This window comes from Oncorhynchus keta, chromosome 4 (genome assembly GCF_023373465.1).
Source record: "Oncorhynchus keta strain PuntledgeMale-10-30-2019 chromosome 4, Oket_V2, whole genome shotgun sequence".
NCBI lineage: Eukaryota > Metazoa > Chordata > Actinopteri > Salmoniformes > Salmonidae > Oncorhynchus > Oncorhynchus keta.
Genome location: NC_068424.1, coordinates 63,469,412 through 63,490,202, shown reverse-complemented (window position 1 = coordinate 63,490,202; position 20,791 = coordinate 63,469,412). Strand labels below are relative to the sequence as shown.

The following is a 20,791-nucleotide window of genomic DNA, read 5'->3' as shown; positions in this document are numbered from 1 at the left end:
ACTGCTGCCCTATGTACATGGTTATTGAACATTGGTCACTTTAATAATGTTTACATACTGTTTTACCCACTTCATATGTTTATATTGTATTCTATTCATGGCTCATCCTATATAACTACTGCTGTACACACCTTTTCTATTTTACAACATTTACATACACTATATATACGAAGTATGTGGACACCCCTTCAAAGCAGTGAATTCTGCTATTTCAGCCACACCCATGGCTGACAGGTGTCTAAAATCGTGCACATTGCCATGCAATCTCCATAGACAGACATTCACGGGAGAAAGGCCTGACTGACTAGTCATTTCGTCAAATAGCTGCCCTGGTCGACTGTAAGTGCTGTTATTGTGAAGTGGAAACATCTATGAGCAACAATAGCTCAGCCACGAAGTGGTAGGTCAGACAAGCTCACAGAACGGGAACGCAGAGTCCTGAAGCGCGTAGCGCGTAAAATAGTCTGTCCTCGGTTGCAACACTCACTCCCGAGTTCCAAACTGCCTCTGGAAGCAATGTCAGCACAATAACTGTTCGTCGGGAGCTTCATGAAATTAGTTTCCATAGCCGAGCAGCCGCACACAAGCCTAAGATCACCATGCGCAATGCCAATGGCGTCGGCTGGAGTGGTGTAAACCTCGCCACCATCGGACTCTGGAGTACCATCTGGGTTTGGCGGATGCCAGGAGAACGCTACATGCCCTAATACATAGTGCCACCTGTAAAGTTTTGTGGAGGAGGAATAATGGTCTGATGCTGTTTTTCATGGTACAGGCCCCTTAGTTCCAGTTAAGGGAAATCTTAATGCTACAGCATATGACATTCTAGACGATTCTATGCTTCCAACTTTGTGGCCACAGTTTGGGGAAGGCCCTTTCCTGTTTCAGCGTTACAATGCCCCATGCACAAAGCGAGGTTCCATCAGAATGGTTCGTCGAGATCGGGGTGGAAGAACTTGACTTGGCCAGCACAGAGCCCTGACCTCGACCCCATCAAACACTTTTGGAATTAATTGGAACGCCGACTGCAAGCCAGGCCCGACCTCACTAATGCTCTTGTGGCTGAATGGAATCAAGTTCCAGCAGAAATGTTCCAACATCTAGTGGAAAGCCTTCCCAGAAGAGTGGATGCCGTTATAGCAGCAAAGGGGGCGGGGGGGGGACAACTCCATATTAGTAGCCATGATTTTGAAATGAGATTTTCAACGAGCAGGTGTCCACATACGTTTGGTCATGTAATGTATCTGGCATTGCTTGTTCTGATATTTCTTAATTCCTTTCTTTTAATTTTGGGGATTTATGTGTATTGTTTTGTATTGTTAGGTATTACTTCACTGTTGGAGCTAGATGTTATCACAGGTGCAGCATTTCACTGCACCTGTAATAACATCTGTAAAATGTGTAAGCGACCAATAAAATGTGATGTGATTTGTTGCCACATTCTCTTTCTCGCCTCTTTCTCTCTCTTGCCTTTCTCTCGTTTCTTGCATCTCTCTCTCTCGCCTCTCTCGCTAGGAAGGTTAATGTGCCTGTGTGGTCAGTCACATAGCCACTCCACCGTCGCCTGGTGCTGTCCACTCTCCCCTGTGCTGAAATTAGCCATGCATTTCTACAGGGTTTCTACATTGGTTTCTACAGGGTTTTTCGAAAGTGGTTTCTAGAGGGTTTTGACAGTGGTTTCTACAGGGTACGGGCGCTCCCATTGTCACTGTGTTCAAAGCAACAATTATTACTTCTATTGTCCTCTCTTCTACGTCCCTATCTGAATGGAAGAAGGTGGGCCAGACACCTGGCGGAGAATGCAAGAGATCCCATTTATGTCCCGTCATCAAAACTGATCTGCTGGAGAGAACAGAAGAGGCAGGGGAGTACAAGTATACAACTTCATTAGAGAGGTGTGTGTGTGTGTGTGTGTGTGTGTGTGTGTGTGTGTGTGTGTGTGTGTGTGTGTGTGTGTGTGTGTGTGTGTGTGTGTGTGTGTGTCGTGACATCTGAGCACTTCAATCCACTCATATAGAAGAAACAACCACGTGAAAAGAGTGGTGGTGCTTCTCAAATGGCACCCTGATCTCTAACACACAATGCCATCTCTGTGTTACCCTTCCCTCTTCATTATTTCCATCATTGCCTATTGAGATCACAACTTTCTATGTGAGTCAAATGCTTCTAGGTATTTCATATTTTGACCTTTCTCCTTCCTGGTTTGTATTGTGTAATATGCCTGATGCCCAGAGGACAGAGGAGACATACAGGAAGTCGAGGTCAGAAAGTGGAAAGGCTAGGCCATTCATTAAGTCCTATTCACAAAGATGTCTGTATTTTTACTCATTAATAAGCTACTCGTCACTCTTTTCTTGCTATTGCAAAGGTCATAACCTTTCTGAGAACCAATTGTTTGAGGATACTGACGTCTGCTTTATATAAGCTATAACAGCATCTGAAAGGATAAATGCTAATTTCATCATTCCTGAGAATGTGAACTAAATACCTTCTGTCTGACCAAAGAGCAAAATGAAGATGTTGCGTGCTAACTGCAGTCATTGGTATACACTCTTTTCTTGTTACCACTATGACTGATTTGCTTCATAGTATTTATACAATATATAACTATGCAGAGTAGAACCTTGTGTGTAATTAAAATACAATGCAATTGTTTTGGATGATATTCCAATGTTATATATGTGTGGGTGTTTGACATCATTCTCATTGGGCATGCTATTCTGGTTCCTTCAGTAAGTCATTGCATTGATTGGGAGGAAATGCTTATGGCCTTCAGAATGCAGAATCACAAGGCTGGCAGCCTGCCGGTGCTCAGGTTCAGGTTATAATGTCGAGAGCAATTTGTTGCTAAGAGCACAAGTTCTCAAGTGGAATACAGCAGTGCTGAATAGGTCAGGAGTGGCAGAGTGGGACAGCGGTATGGCTTAGCCCGTAATCCAATATGAAAGATATTGCTCTCTCACACAGAGCTCTCAATAACATAATACTCCCCGACGCCTGTCCCAACGAAATAACACAACAAGAATGAACAATGTTGGGCCACTGGCTGAAATCAATGTGCATAAAAGGCATCACAGGACAGGCCAGCTGGTTGGTCAGACAGACTGAATGCGTGTCAGATTCCACAGAACAATTCCGTTCGGTCTGTTGCTGTGGCTGGTGAACACAAGCAAAGCATTCTCTCCAGCAGCAGTGACATTTCCCATGCCAAATCTGCTTGTAGGAATATGATTAACACGACTCGCCAAACACATTCAACAACCTATATGGTATACTTGATAGTGACCCACAAAGGCAGCTAATGGTTTCATTTCGTGAGCTACATGGTGACTGCAAAGGTCAGATGTATACGTTTCCATTTGGGACTGTGACATCATATATATATATATTTTTTGTGGCACTTAATGTAAATACAACATAATCAAACCAGCAGAAACAGTACACATAAAATTGGTCCGTCCCTAAGGCAAACCATGCCTTTATCATTAGCCTGCGGAATGTACATGATTGTGGAAAGTAACACGATTTGATGGCACTTAACTGCAAGATTATATCCATCAATTGCTCATGAACAAGTTCTACCCCAAGTTAATGAGATCCTGATGCATGCCACAAATTGAGGGAGGAGGAAGCTGAAAGGGAAGAGCATCCTATTTGGCTACTGTGCTGTTGCATCTTTGACAGACCGATGGACCGACAGACGGATTGGCAACATCGACAGAGAGACATACAGACAGACAGACCTAACTTCACTATCTATCCACTTCAGGCACCTCCAAACGAAAGCCGCTTGATTTCCCAGCAGTGAAAAGATAGCCGCCTCAGAACAATAAAAGCTTGTCATAACATGCTAGGGACGGGATGCGTCTTCAACTTCAGCTTTCATCTATCAGTGTTGTCTGTGGAAAAGCGCTGTTTTGCTTTGTTTACTTTCCATCTTGTTGAAGAAGAGGTCGTGTTGAGACACAGGTTATTTCAACCACATGGATTGTGTCATATCACTGTCCAGCATATCAGGCCTGGCTGGGTGACCTTTAATCCGCCTGAGCTACAAACTTGTTCACCCAATGGATATAATTTGGGTGTCATGGTAGCTTTTGCGACCCCCCCCCTGTTTTGCACTCCAAGACATTGTACACAACCGCCTGGTATTTGTGCCTTGGATCTCAGGTTACACAGCGCACCGTGTAATAATCAGAATATCTCTCCACAAATATTGGCTTCATTTCCCCTAGCTCTCACATAAGCTCTACAGTGGCGAATCGGTGAGCATAAACAAAATGATTGTGGATTTGCCGAATTGTGCTCCGTCAACCATGTCGCCTCTTTCCCCGTTTTGTTGTCTCACATCACTCATTTGTTCCTACTCTCTGTATTGATGTCGGCTGTCATAAACAGCAGTGTGATTGTGCTCTACATTGAGTCGGGCTAGATTGATTCCCCAAGATCTCATTTTTGTTATTGGGGCTTAGCTAACTGTGTTTGCATGCAATGAGCTGCCTGACGCAACCTCTTCGGTAAACAGACAGTTATACATTTTGAACATTATGCTGTTTGGTTTTATTAACAAAGCAGATCATTATACTGTACATCATAGTGGTAATAATGTGCAAATTGGGTTGGGCTTGGCCTGGTAATGCATTTTGAGGAATGGTTTCGGAGGGCTTTGGTAGTCTTAATAATTCTCCATTTATTCTGTTGCAAATAGCTACCTCACTTCACCTTGGCAGAGCCGCCTTGGGCAGTACGCATCGGCCCTAATCGAGGGTCTTCTCCAACTCAATACAAATGACATTAATATGCATGCTATCATTGCTTTGAATCATTATCAAAAAGGCGGAATAAATCATTGAATTATGACCCTTTAGCGCTAAAAAATGCTCAATGCGTTTTGTTTTATTGACAGTCTGGCGGCGAGAAGAAGTGATGCTAATGTCATAATCAGGCTGTGATCGGGGGGTCGGCCCCTGCCCCCATCACTGACAAACAGTCTCATCTGCACTGGATCATTTGCTGTCTCTAGATACGTTTGTGGTTTATAGCCAATTATCTCCTGCGATCCATTATCGATTACAGTGTTATCTTTCTTGCATTGCTTAATCTTTTGGCGTTGCTACAGCAGGCTGTGTGGGGCCGAGAAGAACACTGCTAGAACACAGGAGCAGGACATAGGATGGAAGATTCTTCCTTTGCCTTTTGGCGTTGCTACAGCAGGCTGTGTGGGGCCGAGAAGAACACTGCTAGAACACAGGAGCAGGACATAGGATGGAAGATTCTTCCTTTGCCTTTTGGCGTTGCTACAGCAGGCTGTGTGGGGCCGAGAAGAACACTGCTAGAACACAGGAGCAGGACATAGGATGGAAGATTATTCCTTTGCCTTTTGGCGTTGCTACAGCAGGCTGTGTGGGGCCGAGAAGAACACTGCTAGAACACAGGAGCAGGACATAGGATGGAAGATTCTTCCTTTGCCTGTAAATTAATGTGATACACATTCTAGCATTTAGTGTTACAAAAAAGAGGGCCGTGTTGATTTTCGATGTCTCATGAATAGATTCTCCAAAGAAATAACCAGGAAAAATAGAGACAATGATTTTCTCCATAATCAATCATATTGTGGAGAGGATTTTTGTCCCTCAGAGACAATGAAACCAATACCACCAATGACTTTTGTGTTATTTTGATGTGTGATTCGACATCTGTTGGTCTGGCACAGGACCATGTATGTTGTCTGACTTTTCTGACTGATTTTTCTTCTGTTTCCTAGCTGGGTGAACAACTTTGGTCATGAAGGACTAGGCCTCCTCTTGGATGCATTGGATAAGTTGCTGGACAAGAAACAGTAAGCATCTCACAATACAACGACTTCTCGTCTCTCAATACGCCCTCAATACTGTCTAAATGTATTCTTCCCTGCCGTATTCTCATTCCTGTCCTTTCACCTGTCTTTTTCAGGCCAGAAAGTATAGACAAAAGGAACCAGCACAAGCTGATCCAGTGTCTCAAGGCCTTCATGAACAATAAGGTTTGTACGGGTTGGGTTGTTCCAAGGCCTTCATGAACAATAAGGTTTGTACGGGTTGGGTTGTTCCAAGGCCTTCATGAACAATAAGGTTTGTACGGGTTGGGTTGTTCCAAGGCCTTCATGAACAATAAGGTTTGTACGGGTTGGGTTGTTCCAAGGCCTTCATTTAAAAGTTTAATGTTCAGCAGTTTTTCTCGATTCTTCAAAGTTTTCAGAAAGCCATAAATCAGGATTCAATTGGCACCCAACGTAGGCCCTCAACCACTTGAACAATCATTGTAATCCTTTATTCCGCCTGTTATATCGACTCAATTTAATTTGAGGAGGGAAAAGAAGGACAGTACAGTGTAGAAGTGGTTCTGTATTCACCCTGACGTGCTACAAACCAGAGAATGAAATTTATATAGTTTCAATGACTAAATTTCAATGGCAAAACTATTCACATTGAAAGAGTGGTAGAAAATGAATGAAAAGTGGTATTACTTTGTACCGAGTGGGTATTCTTCTCAAAATCCTGTATGGTGAAACCAGTTTGGCCGTTTTTCCTATCTAAAATGAATGGACTGTGACGATAGCTATTATGGACAAGTAAAGCCGAGCTAATTTGCCATATTCAACCCATTGTCATCAAGTATTTCATGATTCTTTTTTGGGAAGCAGCACTGTCTCATCTTTGGAAAGTGAGGATGGATGAGCTATTGATATTGCTACCCTTGAACAAAATCCCAATATGTGTTCAAGTATACTTGAGTCCAAGATATATTTAAAGTTAGGGAAGGACTATAAGTATTTGTCCCCACAGTCCTGGCCTGAATTGGCTCAATTCATCATAATCTCCATTTTCCCTTGCAGTATGGACTGCAAAGGATTCTGGGAGATGAGCGAAGCTTGCATCTCCTGGCCAGGGCCATTGACCCAAAACAGACCAGTATGATGACAGAGATCGTCAAGATCCTCTCAGCTATCTGCATCATTGGAGAGGAAAACATGTAAGTTCACCGCAACATTCAACACTAATCTACCATTATAATATCCTCAATTTCACACTTCTCTCAGTGCCAGCCATGGTCTTCATCCCCACTTCTCCCCCCTAGCAAACCTCATTTCTATAATCACATTAAGGAAGTAGATTTGTAGACAACCTGTCACTGGCCCTAACACAATACATTCTGTGCACTCATGTTACATTTGCAGCGAGGGCTTTGAGATGTCCGTCCGTTAACATGTTCTGATTTAGCAGTTTGGGCTGTGTAATGTAATTCAGTGCTCAGTGTTGTTGGCCATGAACACACAGTTTGGCTGACAGATTATACATTGAATCCAGGGGAGCTCTTTTGTATTGAGCTGGACTAAAATAACAACGGTACTTCAAAGTAGCTCGGCATGCAGCGGAGGAAAATAAACAAATGGACAAATACGAGAATCTAGGTAAAACTGTTTCTTATATATCAGCCCCTGCCGGATGTCTCTGTGTGACCGTGGTTTTGGCCCCTGCTATGTTTAATCTAGGAATGTAAAATTACTCGCCTGAAATTAATCTTCTAGTACTAACTAAGCTGCCGCCATACTCAATTTCCAATATACTTAAAGAAAAACACAGACACACACACACACATGTGCATGCTTAAACAGCCCTGTTTAAGCATGCATAGCTGATTGACAGGAAATAGAGCTGAGGCCTCACTTTCCGGAAAAAAAAGTCAAGGGTTGGGTGGTGCTGGGTCGGTAGTTTCCTCCGCATCTTCCCTCTCTTTGCTCCTCTGCCAGACTATTTTGGAGCGAGGGGGGAAGATCACAGGCATGGCTCGGTCGTGAGCCATCCTCCCTCCCTGAGGACCCATGAACACTTCACCGCCCTGGATGGCAAAGTGTAGAGAAACAGAAAAAAGAATGTGCTGAAAAAGAAATATAAAACAAGAGCTCTCCCTCCCTCCCTCCCTCCCTCCCTCTTTCTTTCTTTCGGATGTGCTTCTCCTGTGTATAGAAGATAAAAGCTTGACAGCAAACCATTTCCAACCCCGATGAGAGAGGCCCCGACGACTGATGGCGTGATAAAGCTCATCCAGATAAAGAAGGGGCTCGACGTCCAAAAACTTTTGTTTGCTGTTTACTAAAGTGGCTATTTAAACTGTCTTCACCTACTTGTGTTGCAGCCCCTTTGTGCAGGCGCATAGCAGTGTGAGGCCTTCGTTTGAAATTTCCCAAATCACTATTCAGCAAAGTTGCTGTGAGCCATTGTAAACGGTCTAATTTGCTTTCACAACAATATGTGTTTTTATAAAGTAGTCCTGTAGCCTTCTCCCTGCAATAAATTGCCCCTGCCTTGGCATCACAAACGGCATTTTTATTATGAATAGCTTTTACAATAGATAACATCAGCTATAAAGGCTTTCTCTGAACATTACCAGAGCAATGAACACTAAAGCAGATCAATTGGATACCTATAATGCACAGGGTTGCAAACAAAGACTCAGGCCAGGCCATTTGTCTTGGGTCCCCATAGAACGTCCCTGACCAAGACAAGGGGACAGATGAGATGATATGTGAGGTGGAGGTGTGAGTAAATGTCCTGGTGGTAGGGCGATAAAGGCGTTTGTTGACTTTTCAGTCTTTTTGTTTTCTCTCAGCCTGGATAAGATCCTGGCTGCCATGACGATTGCAGCGGAGAGGAATAACAAGGAGAGATTTGCTCCGATAGTGGAGGGACTGGAAAATCACGAGGCCCAACAGCTCCAGGTCAGCATTTTACAACCTCTTTTGGACAGACACACACACAGTCACAAACTCGCATTTTGTGCAAATCCCATTGACAACAGTGTGTGATTTACGTGTGACATTGAGTCATGTATACCTTTCTCATGTACACGTCTTTCCATAAGAACCTCCATAAATATCCACTTCCATCCACAACACTCTTTTAACCTGCCCCTTACGGAGTAGCCCATGGTGAGATGACTGTGTTATTTCAATGCTAGTCTGCTTGGATTTGAGTCATACATCAATATTCTCTTTATCAACCCTTCCAAGTTTTATCTATGACCTCAACCTGTAGGCCTCTGAGACAAGTTGTGGAAAGAAACATATTTTTAAGCTCACATTTATGCACATCACACAAAACAAAGTCAAATCATTCGAGTCTGCCATGTCGTGTGCAATGGAGAGAACTCTGCTCTAGTCAGTGTCATTCTCACAAATGGCCTCTTGGCTTGGAGCCGGTGTTTGACGCGGAGGGACAGGTTGAAATTGACAGTTCTGTCACTCAGGGGTCTACTGTACCTCAGCCCCTGTCGACGAGTACACACATTTCATCTCCCTTGCCCTCCTTGCTTTGTGTCTGCTTGTCAACCTCTGGCACCTAAGCTGTTTGATGGGAGTCGACCAAGGGTTCTTTCTCCTGGCCTAATCAACACCACCTGCTTCACTAGAGGAGCTCTACCAGAACTGTTCTACTCTCTTTTGAGGACTCTTTTGAGAAGTCTTTTGAGAACTCTGAAATATAACACAAGACCAGAAGAGAGATGTTGACTTCCAGAAATGTTTTTTCCCATCCTCGTAACAAATATTTTTCAGCTTTTTCTCAGTGTTGTTGAGCGGGTCTCTGAGGACCCAGAGGAAAAGGGCAACCATGCAGCAACATACCTGTCTTTACTTCTGTTATTTTCCCTTCACTGTTTCTTTCTCTGGCACTTTTTTGCAAGCAGTCTTTTTTTAAATTTCATAATTTGTAAAATTGTTTGTAGATGGGGGGACTATGGGAAGGAGATAAGGGAGGAACGGGAGATGAGGGATGAGGGAGGGTTAGGGAAGGAGGAGATGAATGGGGGAAGGAGGAGATGGATGGGGGAAGGAGGAGATGGATGGAGGAAGTAGGGATGGATGGAGGAAGTAGGGATGGGTGGTTAGGGAGGGATGGAGGAAGGAGGAATGGATGCGGGAAGGAGGAATGGATGCGAGAAGGAGGAATGGATGGGGGAAGGAGCGATGGATGGGGGAAGGAGGGATGGATGGGGGAAGGAGGAATGGATGGGGGAAGGAGGAATGGATGGGGGAAGGAGGAATGGATGGGTAGGGAGGGATGGGGGAAGGAGGAATGGATGGGGGAAGGAGGAATGGATGGGGGAAGGAGGAAAGGATGGGGGAAGGAGGGATGGATGGGTAGGGAGGGATGGGGGAAGGAGGAATGGATGGGGGAAGGAGGGATGGATGGGGGAAGGAGGGATGGATGGGGGAAGGAGGAATGGATGGGGGAAGGAGGAATGGATGGGTAGGGAGGGATGGAGGAAGGAGGAATGGATGGGGGAAGGAGGAATGGATGGGGGAAGGAGGAATGGATGGGCGAAGGAGGAATGGATGGGGGAAGGAGGAATGGATGGGGGAAGGAGGGATGGATGGGTAGGGAGGGATGGAGGAATGGATGTGGGAAGGAGGAATGGATGGGGGAAGGAGGAATGGATGGGGGAAGGAGGAATGGATGTGGGAAGGAGGAATGGATGGGGGAAGGAGGAATGGATGGGGGAAGGAGGAATGGATGGGGGAAGGAGGGATGGATGGGTAGGGAGGGATGGGGGAAGGAGGAATGGATGGGGGAAGGAGGAATGGATGGGGGAAGGAGGAATGGATGGGTAGGGAGGGATGGAGGAAGGAGGAATGGATGGGGGAAGGAGGAATGGATGGGGGAAGGAGGAATGGATGGGGGAAGGAGGAATGGATGGGTAGGGAGGGATGGAGGAATGGATGTGGGAAGGAGGAATGGATGGGGGAAGGAGGAATGGATGGGGGAAGGAGGAATGGATGTGGGAAGGAGGAATGGATGGGGGAAGGAGGAATGGATGGGGGAAGGAGGAATGGATGGGGGAAGGAGGGATGGATGGGTAGGGAGGGATGGGGGAAGGAGGAATGGATGGGGGAAGGAGGAATGGATGGGGAGGGAGGGATGGAGGAAGGAGGAATGGATGGGGGAAGGAGGAATGGATGGGGGAAGGAGGGATGGATGGGTAGGGAGGGATGGAGGAAGGAGGAATGGATGGGGGAAGGAGGGATGGATGGGGGAAGGAGGGATGGATGGGGAAGGAGGGATGGATGGATGGGGGAAGGAGGAATGGATGGGTAGGGAGGGATGGGGGAAGGAGGAATGGATGGGGGAAGGAGGAATGGATGGGGGAAGGAGGAATGGATGGGGGATGGAGGAATGGATGGGGAGGGAGGGATGGAGGAAGGAGGAATGGATGGGGGAAGGAGGAATGGATGGGGGAAGGAGGGATGGATAGGGGAAGGAGGAATGGATGGGGGAAGGAGGAATGGATGGGTAGGGAGGGATGGAGGAAGGAGGAATGGATGGGGGAAGGAGGAATGGATGGGGGGAGGAGGAATGGATGGGGGGAGGAGGAATGGGTGGGGGAAGGAGGAATGGATGGGTAGGGAGGGATGGAGGAAGGAGGAATGGATGGGGGAAGGAGGGATGGATGGGTAGGGAGGGATGGGGGAAGGAGGAATGGAAGGGGGGAAGGAGGAATGGATGGGGAAAGGAGGGATGATGGGGGAAGGAGGGATGGATGGGGGAAGGAGGAATGGATGGGGGAAGGAGGAATGGATGGGGAAGGAGGAATGGATGGGGAAGGAGGAATGGATGGGTAGGGAGGGATGGAGGAAGGAGGAATGGATGGGGGAAGGAGGAATGGATGGGGGAAGGAGGAATGGATGGGGGAAGGAGGAATGGATGGGGGATGGAGGGATGTATGGGTAGGGAGGGATGGAGGAAGGAGGAATGGATGGGGGAAGGAGGAATGGATGGGGGAAGGAGGAATGGATGGGGGAAGGAGGATATGGATGGGTAGGGAGGGATGGGGGAAGGAGGGATGGATGGGGGAAGGAGGGATGGATGGGGGAAGGAGGAATGGATGGAGGAAGGAGGAATGGATGGGGGAAGGAGGAATGGATGGGGGAAGGAGGAATGGATGGGTAGGGAGGGATGGAGGAAGGAGGAATGGATGGAGGAAGGAGGAATGGATGGGGGAAGGAGGAATGGATGGAGGAAGGAGGAATGGATGGGGGAAAGAGGGATGGATGGAGGAAGGAGGAATGGATGGGGGAAAGAGGGATGGAGGAAGGAGGAATGGATGGGGGAAAGAGGGATGGAGGAAGGAGGAATGGATGGGGGAAAGAGGGATGGAGGAAGGAGGAATGGATGGGGGAAAGAGGGATGGAGGAAGGAGGAATGGATGGGGGAAAGAGGGATGGAGGAAGGAGGGATGGATGGAGGAAGGAGGGATGGATGGAGGAAGGAGGAATGGATGGGGGAAGGAGGAATGGATGGGGGAAGGAGGAATGGATGGGGGAAAGAGGGATGGAGGAAGGAGGAATGGATGGGGGAAAGAGGGATGGAGGAAGGAGGAATGGATGGGGGAAAGAGGGATGGAGGAAGGAGGGATGGATGGAGGAAGGAGGAATGGATGGGGGAAAGAGGGATGGAGGAAGGAGGAATGGATGGGGGAAAGAGGGATGGAGGAAGGAGGAATGGATGGGGGAAAGAGGGATGGAGGAAGGAGGGATGGATGGAGGAAGGAGGAATGGATGGGGGAAAGAGGGATGGAGGAAGGAGGGATGGATGGAGGAAGGAGGAATGGATGGAGGAAGGAGGAATGGATGGGGGATGGAGGGATGGAGGAGGGGATGGAGGAGGAAGGAGGAATGGATGGATGGAGGAAGGAGGAATGGATGGGGAAAGAGGGATGGAGGAAGGAGGAATGGATGGGGGAAAGAGGGATGGAGGAAGGAGGAATGGATGGGGGAAAGAGGGATGGGGAAGGAGGGATGGGGAAAAGAGGGATGGAGGAAGGAGGGATGGATGGAGGAAGGAGGAATGGAGGAAGGAGGGATGGAGGAAGGAGGGATGGATGGAGGAAGGAGGAATGGATGGAGGAAGGAGGAATGGATGGGGGATGGAGGGATGGAGGAAGGAGGAATGGATGGAGGAAGGAGGAATGGATGGGGGAAAGAGGGATGGAGGAAGGAGGAATGGATGGGGGAAAGAGGGATGGAGGAAGGAGGAATGGATGGGGGAAAGAGGGATGGAGGAAGGAGGGGAGGTAGAAATCCCTGGATTGTGCTGCTTGTTTTCCTCCATAAAATGTCCGCTAATGAAAAGAGCCGCCGCTAATTGTGAAATAAATTAAACTACCTTGCTGATGTAGAAGGTTCAAAGAAATTAGAATACTTAAAAAAAAACTTGTGATGGTGCTGTGGAGCCTGACTTTGTTAATGTGATTAAAATGGGTTTTGCCGCAGTTCGGGCTTTGCTCCCTCCACTGCAGAGTGAAAGCCAGCCTGCATCCCGACTTTAAACCGTCCCAGCAGTCCCACTTTTAATTACACTGACAAAAAACCTCCTACGGCAAGCACGGCTCACATGACGCCCGAGCTCCCTTCTTGCACCGTCGCCAACCCCAAAAACAAGCACCACAATAACCCTCCTCAATCCAATTCCACACAACAAACATGGTCGAGGTCTGTCTGCTTCATACGATAGGAGGACAAATCTACACGTAGACGAAGAGAAGAAAACCACAACATTAAGCCCATGAAGCTCCCTCAGTCACTCATAACTCTCAAAATAGTTTTGAAAGACTAAAGATGGGAGTAAAGAGATGGGAGTTAAGTTAGTGGAGTTTCAGAAAGATTCTAGCGTAGCATCCCTGGTGGGTAGACTTCAGGCTTGGATGCCCAGCTCTTGGTCCAAGGCTCTGGAGGTCCTATTGGAGTGGTTTGATGTCTGCTATGTTGCTGCTGCCTGACACCATTGGCATGTTCTCAAAGCAACTATCCCATCCCCTTCCACCCCACCAGTAGGGCTGGTGCAGCACAGAACAACCTTTAGAATTCTCCTTAAGCTTGCTGTTTTCCCGGTGTGCGGCAGGCCTGGTGTATATGTAAAGAGTCTCCATTAGCACTGACATGTCCCCATAAACCATAATACCATATTCCCTCACTCCACTGGATTAATACAAACCTGTTAGATTCCACTGTCCCCGGGCTATAGAAAGGGGAAAAAACACATTGATAAACAAACCAATGCTGTTCATTCCAGATGGCTATTATTCCCCATTGCCAGGCGAATTCCCGCTAGTTATGTTCTCTGAGGGCATGAATTGGGCTAGCGTGATGATTGTGTGTGTGTGTGTGTGTGTGTGTGCGCCCCTGTGTGTGTGCGCACGGGTGTGCATGTGTTTGGCTGTAAACCTCTCGCCAGGAAAAACACCAACAGGAGGAATCGGTGTGAATAACAGCCAAGCGACAGCATTCACTACGACCCGTTAAAAAAAGATGTGGGCCAATACAAACATGCCGATAAGAGGTTTTCTATAGGGTACTTTTCAAGTCAATCACAGAGCTCCTTCAGTTCCCGATCGATCCGCCTGTCAGAGGAACACTCCGTCTTCTCCTGGTGCAGCTCCCCGGAGCCACCTTACATCCCATTAAGGCCCATCAGCATTTTCCCTTTCCCTTCATTCTCCTGCCCTTCCATCCCTCTACTCTTCCCTAATCCAATAAATTAATTACACATGCACATCTGGCCAGTAGATTCCCCAGACCTCTTCTCTTTTCCACTTCCTCTTACCTTCTACTTTTTTCTGCCTCTACACCAAACTATCTCTCCCCTCTTATCCACTCCTCTTTCCTGTCTTTCCTCTCCTCTCTAGGAGAGGAATATACATTGCCTTCGGAAAGTATTCAGACCCCTTTTTCCACAAGTTGTTAGGTTATTTTAAAATGGATTACATAGTTTTTTTCTTCATCAATCGACACATAATACCCCATAATGACAGAAAGAAAACGTTTTTAAAAACATTTTTGCTAATAAAAATAATATATATGTAAACTCAGCAAAAAAAGAGACATCTTTTTCAGGACCCTGTCTTTCCAAGATAATTCATAAAAATCCAAATAACTTCACAGATCTTCATTGTAAAGGGTTTAAACACTGTTTCCCATGATTGTTCTATGAACCATAAATAATTAATGAAATTGCAGCTGTGGAATGGTCGTTAAGACACTAACAGCTTACAGACGGTAGGCTATTTAGGACACTAAAGAGGCCTTTCTACTGACTCCGAAAACATCAAAAGAGATATGCCCAGGGTCCCTGCTCACCTGTGTGAACGTGCCTTAGGCATGCTGCAAGGAGGCATGAGGACTGCAGATGTGGCCTGGGCAATACATTGCAATGTCTGTACTGTGAGACGCCTAAGACAGCGCTACAGGGAGACAGGACAGACAGCTGATCATCCTTGCAGTGGCAGACCTCATGTAACACCTGCACAGGATCGGTACATCCGAACATCACACCTGCGGTACAGGTACAGGAGGGCAACAACAACTGCCCGAGTTACACCAGGAATGCACAATCCCTCCATCAGTGCTCAGACTGTCCGCAATAGGCTGAGAGAGGCTGGACTGAGGGCTTGTAGGCCTTTTGTCTGGTGAGGACCTGCCTTACATCACCGGCAACAACGTCGCTTATGGGCACAAACCCACCGTCGCTGGACCAGACAGGACTGGCAAAAAGAGTCACGGTTTTGTCTCACCGGGGGTGATGGTCGGATTCTCGTTTATCGTCAAAGGAATGAGCGTGACACCGAGGCCTGTACTCTGGAGCGGGATCGATTTGGAGGAGGAGAGTCCGTCATGGTCTGGGGTGGTGTGTCACAGTATCATCGGACTGAGCTTGTTGTCATTGCAGGCAATCTGTGCGTTACAGGGAAGACATCCTCCTCCCTCATGTGTTAACCTTCCTGCAGGCTCAGAGGCTTGCAATATCTGTACTGTGAGAAGACTAAGATAACGCTACAGGGAGACAGGACGGACAGCTGATCATCCTCACAGTGGCAGACTACTGTGAAGATGTCTAGCAAGACAATGCCACCAGCCATACTGCTCATTCTGTGAGTGATTTCCTGCAAGACAGGAATGTCTGTATTCTGCCATGGCAAGCGAAGAGCCCGGATCTCAATCCCATCTGGGACCTGTTGGATCGGTGGGCGAGGGCTAGGGCCATTCCCCACAGAAATTTCCGGGAACTTGCAGGTGTCTTGGTGGATGAGTGGGGTAACATCTCACAGCAAGAACTGGAAAATCTGGTGCAGTCCATGAGGAGCAGATGCACTGCAGTGCTTAATGCAGCTGGTGGCCACACCAGATACTGACGGTTAATTTTGACCCCCCCCCCCTCTGTTCAGGGACACATTAATCAATTTCTGTTAGTCACATGTCTGTGGAACTTGTTCAGTTTATGTCTGTTGTTGAATCTTGTGTTCATACAAATATTTACACATGTTAAGTTTGCTGAAAATAAACGCAGTTGTCAGTGAGAGGGCCTTTCTTTATTTGCTGATTTATATATGGACACACCTACTTATTAAAGGGTTTTTCTTTATTTTTACTATTTTCTACATTTTGGAATAATATTGAAGACATCAAAACTATGAAATAACACATGTGGTTAAAAAAAAGTGTTAAAAAAATCAAAATATATTTTATGTTTGAGATTCTTCAAAATAGCCACCATTTGTCTTTGACAGCTTTGCACACTCTTGGCATTCTTTCAACCGGCTTCACCTGGAATGCTTTTCCAACAGTCTTGAAAGACTTCCCACATATACTGTGCACTTGTTGGCTGCATTTCCTTCACTCTACGGTCCAAACCATCTCAATTGGTTGGGTGATTGTGGAGGCCAGAACATCTAATGCAGCACTCCATCACTCTCCTTCTTGGTCAAATAGCCCTTACACAGCCTGGAGGTGTGTTGGGTCATTGTCCTGTTGAAAACAAATGTTAGTCCCACTAAACGCAAACCAGGTGGGATGGCATATCGCTGCAGAATGCTGTGGTAGCCATGCTGGTTAAGCCTTGAATTCTAAATAAATCACAACAGTGTCACCAGCAAAGCAGCATCAAATAAAAAAAATGTAGTCACATGCGCTGAACTTTTACTGAAATGCTTACTTACGAGCCTTTAACCAACAATGCAGTTAAAAAAATATGGATACGAATAATACATATGAGTAACATGTAATGAAAGAACATCAGTAAAGTAACAATAGCGAGACTATATACAGGGAGGTACCGGTACAGAGTAAATGTGCGAGGGCAGCTGTTAGTTGAGGAAATATGTACATGAAGGTAGTTATTATTATATTATTATTTATTAGAAGCCTCTTGGACCTCGACTTTGCACTCCGGTACTGCTTGCCATTCGGTAACAGAGAGAACAGTCTATGACTAGGGTCGCTGGAGACTTTGACAATTTTTAGGTTCTTCTTCTGACACCGCCTGGTATAGCGGTCCTGGATGGCAGGAAGCTTGGCCCCAGTGACGTACTGGACCATTCCTAGTACCCTCTGTAGTGCCTTGCGGTCGGAGGCCGAGCAGTTGCCATACCAGGCAGTGATGCAACCAGTCAGGATGCTCTCGATGGTGCAGCTGTAGAACCTTTTGAGGATCTGAGGACCCATGCCAAATTTTTTCAGTCTCTTGAGGGGGAATAGTTTTTGTTGTGTCCTCTTCACAACTGTTTTGGTGTGCTTGGACCATGTTTGTGTGTTGGTGATGTCGACACGAAGGAACTTGAAGCTCTCATCCTGCTCCACTGCAGCCCCGTCGATGAGGATGGGCGCGTGCTCGGTCCTCTTTTTCCTGTAGTCCACAATCATCTCATTTGTCTTGATCACGTTGAAGGAAAGGTTGTTATTCTGGCACCACACGGCCAGGTCTCTGACCTCCTCCCAATAGGCTGTCCCGTCCTTGTCGGTGATCAGGCTTACCACTGTTCTGTCATCGGCAAACTTAATGATGGTGTTGGAGTCATGCCTGTCTGTGCAGTCATGAGTGAACAGGCAGTTCGGGAGTGGACTGAGCACCTGAGCACATGAGCATCTGGGGCTCCTGTGTTGAGGATCAGCATGGCGGATGTGTTGTTAGCTACCCTTACCAGGATCCAGTTGCAGAGGGAGGTGTTTAGTCCAGGGTCCTTAGCTTATTGATTGGCTTTGAGGGCACTATGTTGTTGAACGCTGAGCTGTAGTCAATGAATAGAATTCTCACACAGGTGTTCCTTTTGTCCATGTGGGAAAGGGTGGTGTGAAGTGCAATAGAGATTGCATAATCTGTGGATCTGTTTGGGCGGTATGCAAATTGGGTCTAGGGTTTCTGAGATAATGGGCCATGAGCCATGACCAGGATGGGGAGCGTTGCTGCACATACATTTTCAGGTCTCCCCAGAGATGTTCGAGTCCGGGCTCTGGCTGGGCCACTCAAGGACGTTCATAGACTTGTCCCGAAGCCACTCCTGCGTTGTCTTGGCTCTGTGCATAGGGTCATTGTCCTGTTGGAAGGTGATCCTGCCACTGAAAAACATCCCCACAGCATGATGCTGCCACCACCATGTCTCACTGTAGGGATGGTGCCAGGTTTCCTCCAGACGTGACACTTGGCATTCAGGCCAAATAGTTCTATCTGGTTTCACCAGAGAATCTTGTTTCTCATGGTCTGGGAGTCTTTAGGTGCCTTTTGGCAGACTCCAAGTGGGCTGTCATGGGGTTTTTACTGTGGAGTGGCTTCAGTCTGGTCACTCTACCATAAAGGCGTGATTGGTGGAGAGCAACAGAGTTGGTTGTCCTTCTGGAAGGTTCTCCCATCTCCACAGAGGAACTCTAGAGCTCTCTGAGTGACCACCAGGTACTTGGTCACCTCCCTGACCATGGCACTTCTCGCCGATTGCTCCGTTTGTCCGGGCAGCCAACTCTAGGACGAGTCTTAGTGGTTCAAGACTTCTTCCATTTAAGAATGATGTAGGCCACTGTGTTCTTGGGGACCTTCAATGCTGCAGAAATGTTTGGTACCCTTCCCCAGATCTGTGCCTCAACACAATCCTGTCTCTGATCTCTAAGGACAATTCTTTCGACCTCATGGCATGGTTTTTTCTCCGACATGCCCTGTCAACTGTGGGACCTCATATAGAGGGATGTGTACCTTTCCAGATCATGTCCAATCAATTGAATTTACCGCAAGTGGACTCCAATCAAGTTGTCGAAACATCTCAAGGAGGGTCAATGGAAACAGGATGCACCGTAGCTCAATTTTCGAATCTCATAGGAAATGGTCGGAATACTTATATAAATAAGGTATTTAAAAAAGATATACTTTTGCAAAAATGTCTGAACTTGTTTTCACTTCGTCATTGTGGGGTATTGTGTATAGATTGCTGAGGATTTTTCATCAAGGATCTCTACGGACAATTTTAGAATAAGGCTGTAACATAACGAAATGTGGAAAAAGGGGTCTGAATACTTTCCGAATGCACTGTATACACATGAAATGTTTCACACATATGCTCCCCAAGGTCTTTTAACTCAACGGTGCCTGCTACATCATAACATAGATTGATACCATACAGAAAGGCCATGCATGATAAATCACTATATCACCATTTAATTTCATGTTGATTCATGTTAAATAGAATGAATTACAAAAATATGTTCTCTCTAACATGTGTGTACATGGCAACAGGTGGCCTGCATGCAGCTGATCAACGCTCTGGTCACCTCTCCGGACGATCTGGACTTCAGGATACATCTGCGCAACGAGTTCCTCCGCTGTGGCCTCAAGAAGATCCTACCGGTGAGTTACAATGCAAGGGGCTCTCCGTCACACACCTTCAGGGGCATAGAGATACATTAAATTGGCAGTCTAGGTATCATTTGTGTGTTATTTTACATGCATAAAACCTAATTTAGCAAGTGAGACTTGTACATCTGAGTTGAGGCAGATTTGGCCCCTAAACTCTCTGAAACAGTCCACTACACATTTTCCAGTTGGGACAATGAATGATTGACTCCCGCTCCAACACCCATTAAACAGTTCGTTTTAGTCCCTAGCCCTCCCTGCCTCTCCCTGTTTGTCTGCGAGAGACAAAGCTTCTTCCTTCTGTCTCGCCTCCACATTGCTTCCATTATTATATTGGATTGTTCTAGCTCACCTCACCGCCGGCACCACCTCACTGATCACAGCTCGCCGTGGCATCATTATCAATCAGCAGACAGATCCTTGCACTCGGCATCCACTCATCCCTCATGACCTCATTTGCAAAGGGGAATTTGCCACGTGTTAATAAGTCATCTTGACTGCTCCGCTTGATTATCGCTGTCATTAGTTTAATTATCTTCATATCTGCCCCCCGATATGATGGTGTTTCCTTTACAATTATTTACAAATGCCTAATTTGAAGCTTTAATGCCAGCATTTAATCAGAGGCGGGGCCCACTATTTATGTTGTGTTGTGGAGCCAATACAGTCAGGTAACCAAGAGGAAAGCTAAAATGAACCAGTTCTATGATAAAGTACTGAGAGGTTGCTATTGGCCGAGAGTCTTTGAGACCTCTCCTTTCTGTTGCATTGCATGCTAACTCCCTCTCCGAAGCAAGACGGATGGCATGCCCGAAGAGCAGCGAGGTGATTGATAGCTGCAGAAATTGGGTTCCATTTGGCCTGGTGTCGTCCGTAAACTCTTAACGCCAATGATTCATAGGAAAGTTGTAAAGTGCACCATTATAGCTCTTCGTTGAGGGAGCAGGTGTGGAGCGCTGGGTGATTCAGGTATACCAGGCCGGCAGGGAAGGAGGTGGATGCGTGTCCTAGTTCCCATACAGCTGTGACTTGGAAACCAGCATACACTTGTCTCCATTAATGGAACCAGTATAGGCTAGGACAATCAGGCT

At 46.7% G+C, this 20,791-nt stretch overlaps 1 protein-coding gene across 8 annotated transcripts in view; it reads left to right on the top strand.

Moving 5' to 3' along the window:
- The window catches only part of diaph2 (diaphanous-related formin 2), a 749,871-nt gene that overhangs the window by 219,837 nt on the left and 509,243 nt on the right, over positions 1-20,791 (top strand). For 5 of the 8 annotated variants that reach the window (XM_052512438.1, XM_052512437.1, XM_052512441.1 and 2 more), the window contains 5 exons: positions 5,765-5,839; positions 5,953-6,022; positions 6,875-7,011; positions 8,650-8,758; positions 19,584-19,694. In XM_052512438.1, coding sequence (XP_052368398.1) covers positions 5,765-5,839; positions 5,953-6,022; positions 6,875-7,011; positions 8,650-8,758; positions 19,584-19,694 — 502 coding nt within the window. Of the gene's footprint in view, positions 1-5,764; positions 5,840-5,952; positions 6,023-6,050; positions 6,067-6,094; positions 6,111-6,138; positions 6,155-6,874; positions 7,012-8,649; positions 8,759-19,583; positions 19,695-20,791 lie in introns of those variants that run through there. The other 3 variants (XM_052512453.1, XM_052512450.1, XM_052512445.1) reach the window with 3 other exon arrangements.